At 38.1% G+C, this 1,312-nt stretch overlaps 1 protein-coding gene across 1 annotated transcript in view; it reads right to left on the reverse strand.

Moving 5' to 3' along the window:
- Positions 1-6: 6 nt before the first annotated feature.
- KLB (klotho beta) overlaps positions 7-1,312 on the reverse strand; it is a gene marked incomplete at its 3' end in the record, with an annotated part of 83,689 nt that continues 82,383 nt past the window's right edge. Inside the window, exon 5 of the mRNA XM_006895405.1 lies at positions 7-131. Coding sequence (XP_006895467.1) covers positions 7-131 — 125 coding nt within the window. The remainder of the gene's footprint in view (positions 132-1,312) is intronic.

The raw sequence follows: 1,312 nt of genomic DNA on the forward strand, positions 1-1,312 counted from the left end.
CTTATTGTAAAACTGTATTGAGGATTTAGCTTTGAAATCAGGTGTGAAGAATCCAAATCTGGGTTTTGATTTTTCTTCAGTCAGCTTGAATGCATAATAGCCTTTGATTTTTACTTTATCAACCAGATATGCTGAAAAAGACCAGAAAAGAGTGTGATTAGTCACAAAAGGCATACAATGAATAAAAATTTCATTGTCACTGAAGTCAATAAATTTATGTTTATTTAAAAGACAGTGATGCTCATTAAAGGATTGACATTCTTTTGTAGTAGCTTATGGTGAAAAATGTATGCAATAATGAATTTTAAGTTAAAAAATAGATTGGAAGTAACATTTTGATACATGAAGAATCCAAAAGTACTTGGGGAAAAGAAATTTAAGTGGAAAAGTGAAAATAAAAAAAAACACTTGTCACTTTTGTTCAAAGGGCCACAAGCAGAGAAATCTTGCTTATTATATGGCCTAATTCTGAACCTCAGAGGTGCCCTGTGTTCTTCCCAGCCACCACATGTCTTTTTTATTAGGTCATTCATTCCCCCAGTCAACTGTTTGACACCCCAAATTTATAGCACCTTCTCTGACACCCGAGCTCTGAGATGACGAACTCTTCCCTTTCCCCTCAATCACATCTGCCACCTACTGGCTTCTGCACTCAAATATTCTGCCTCGCCTTCTGGTATGAGCGATGCTCCTAGACTAAGGGATGTGCACTCCTAACACAAAGGTCGCACCTATTTTATGATTGAAATCTGCCAGAAAGATAGAAATCTCCTCCCATGGGATTTACAGCCTCGGAAACCCCCTAGAGCATCTGACTTGATGGCAGTGAGTTTCGAGCAAAGGCTGCCTTTTCAACTACCATGCTAAATTAATCTTGCCTTGTTTACTCCAGGATATTACTTCATCAGTTTGCCCTGCTCCTTTCTCATGTATTAATTTAGGTCCACTATTCGATCATTTCCATATAAGCATGTTATAACTTAAATCTTTTAAAAAACCAAACCAGTAAAATCTGTCTTTAATTTCATGCTAGCTTTAGAGCACTGGCTTCTGTTAACCTTTGTAGTGGTGTCATCTCATCTCTTTTACCACTGAAAGCTGAGATGCCCTGGAGCTCAGCCCTCTTCTTTAATTTTGTAGACTTTGTCATCTGTCCTTATTTCAATACCTACTAAATTAGTTTGCAACTCATAGCGACCCTATGTATAAGAGCTCTAAATGCTGTTCTATCTTGTGCCAACCTAGCCATCTCAGATGCACTTATTCCCACCGCTCCAGTCACAGAATTGATCCATCTCATCGAAGGTCTTCC

Source organism: Elephantulus edwardii, unplaced genomic scaffold, assembly GCF_000299155.1.
Source record: "Elephantulus edwardii isolate Elephantulus edwardi_28Jun2011 unplaced genomic scaffold, EleEdw1.0 scaffold00167, whole genome shotgun sequence".
Taxonomy (NCBI): domain Eukaryota; kingdom Metazoa; phylum Chordata; class Mammalia; order Macroscelidea; family Macroscelididae; genus Elephantulus; species Elephantulus edwardii.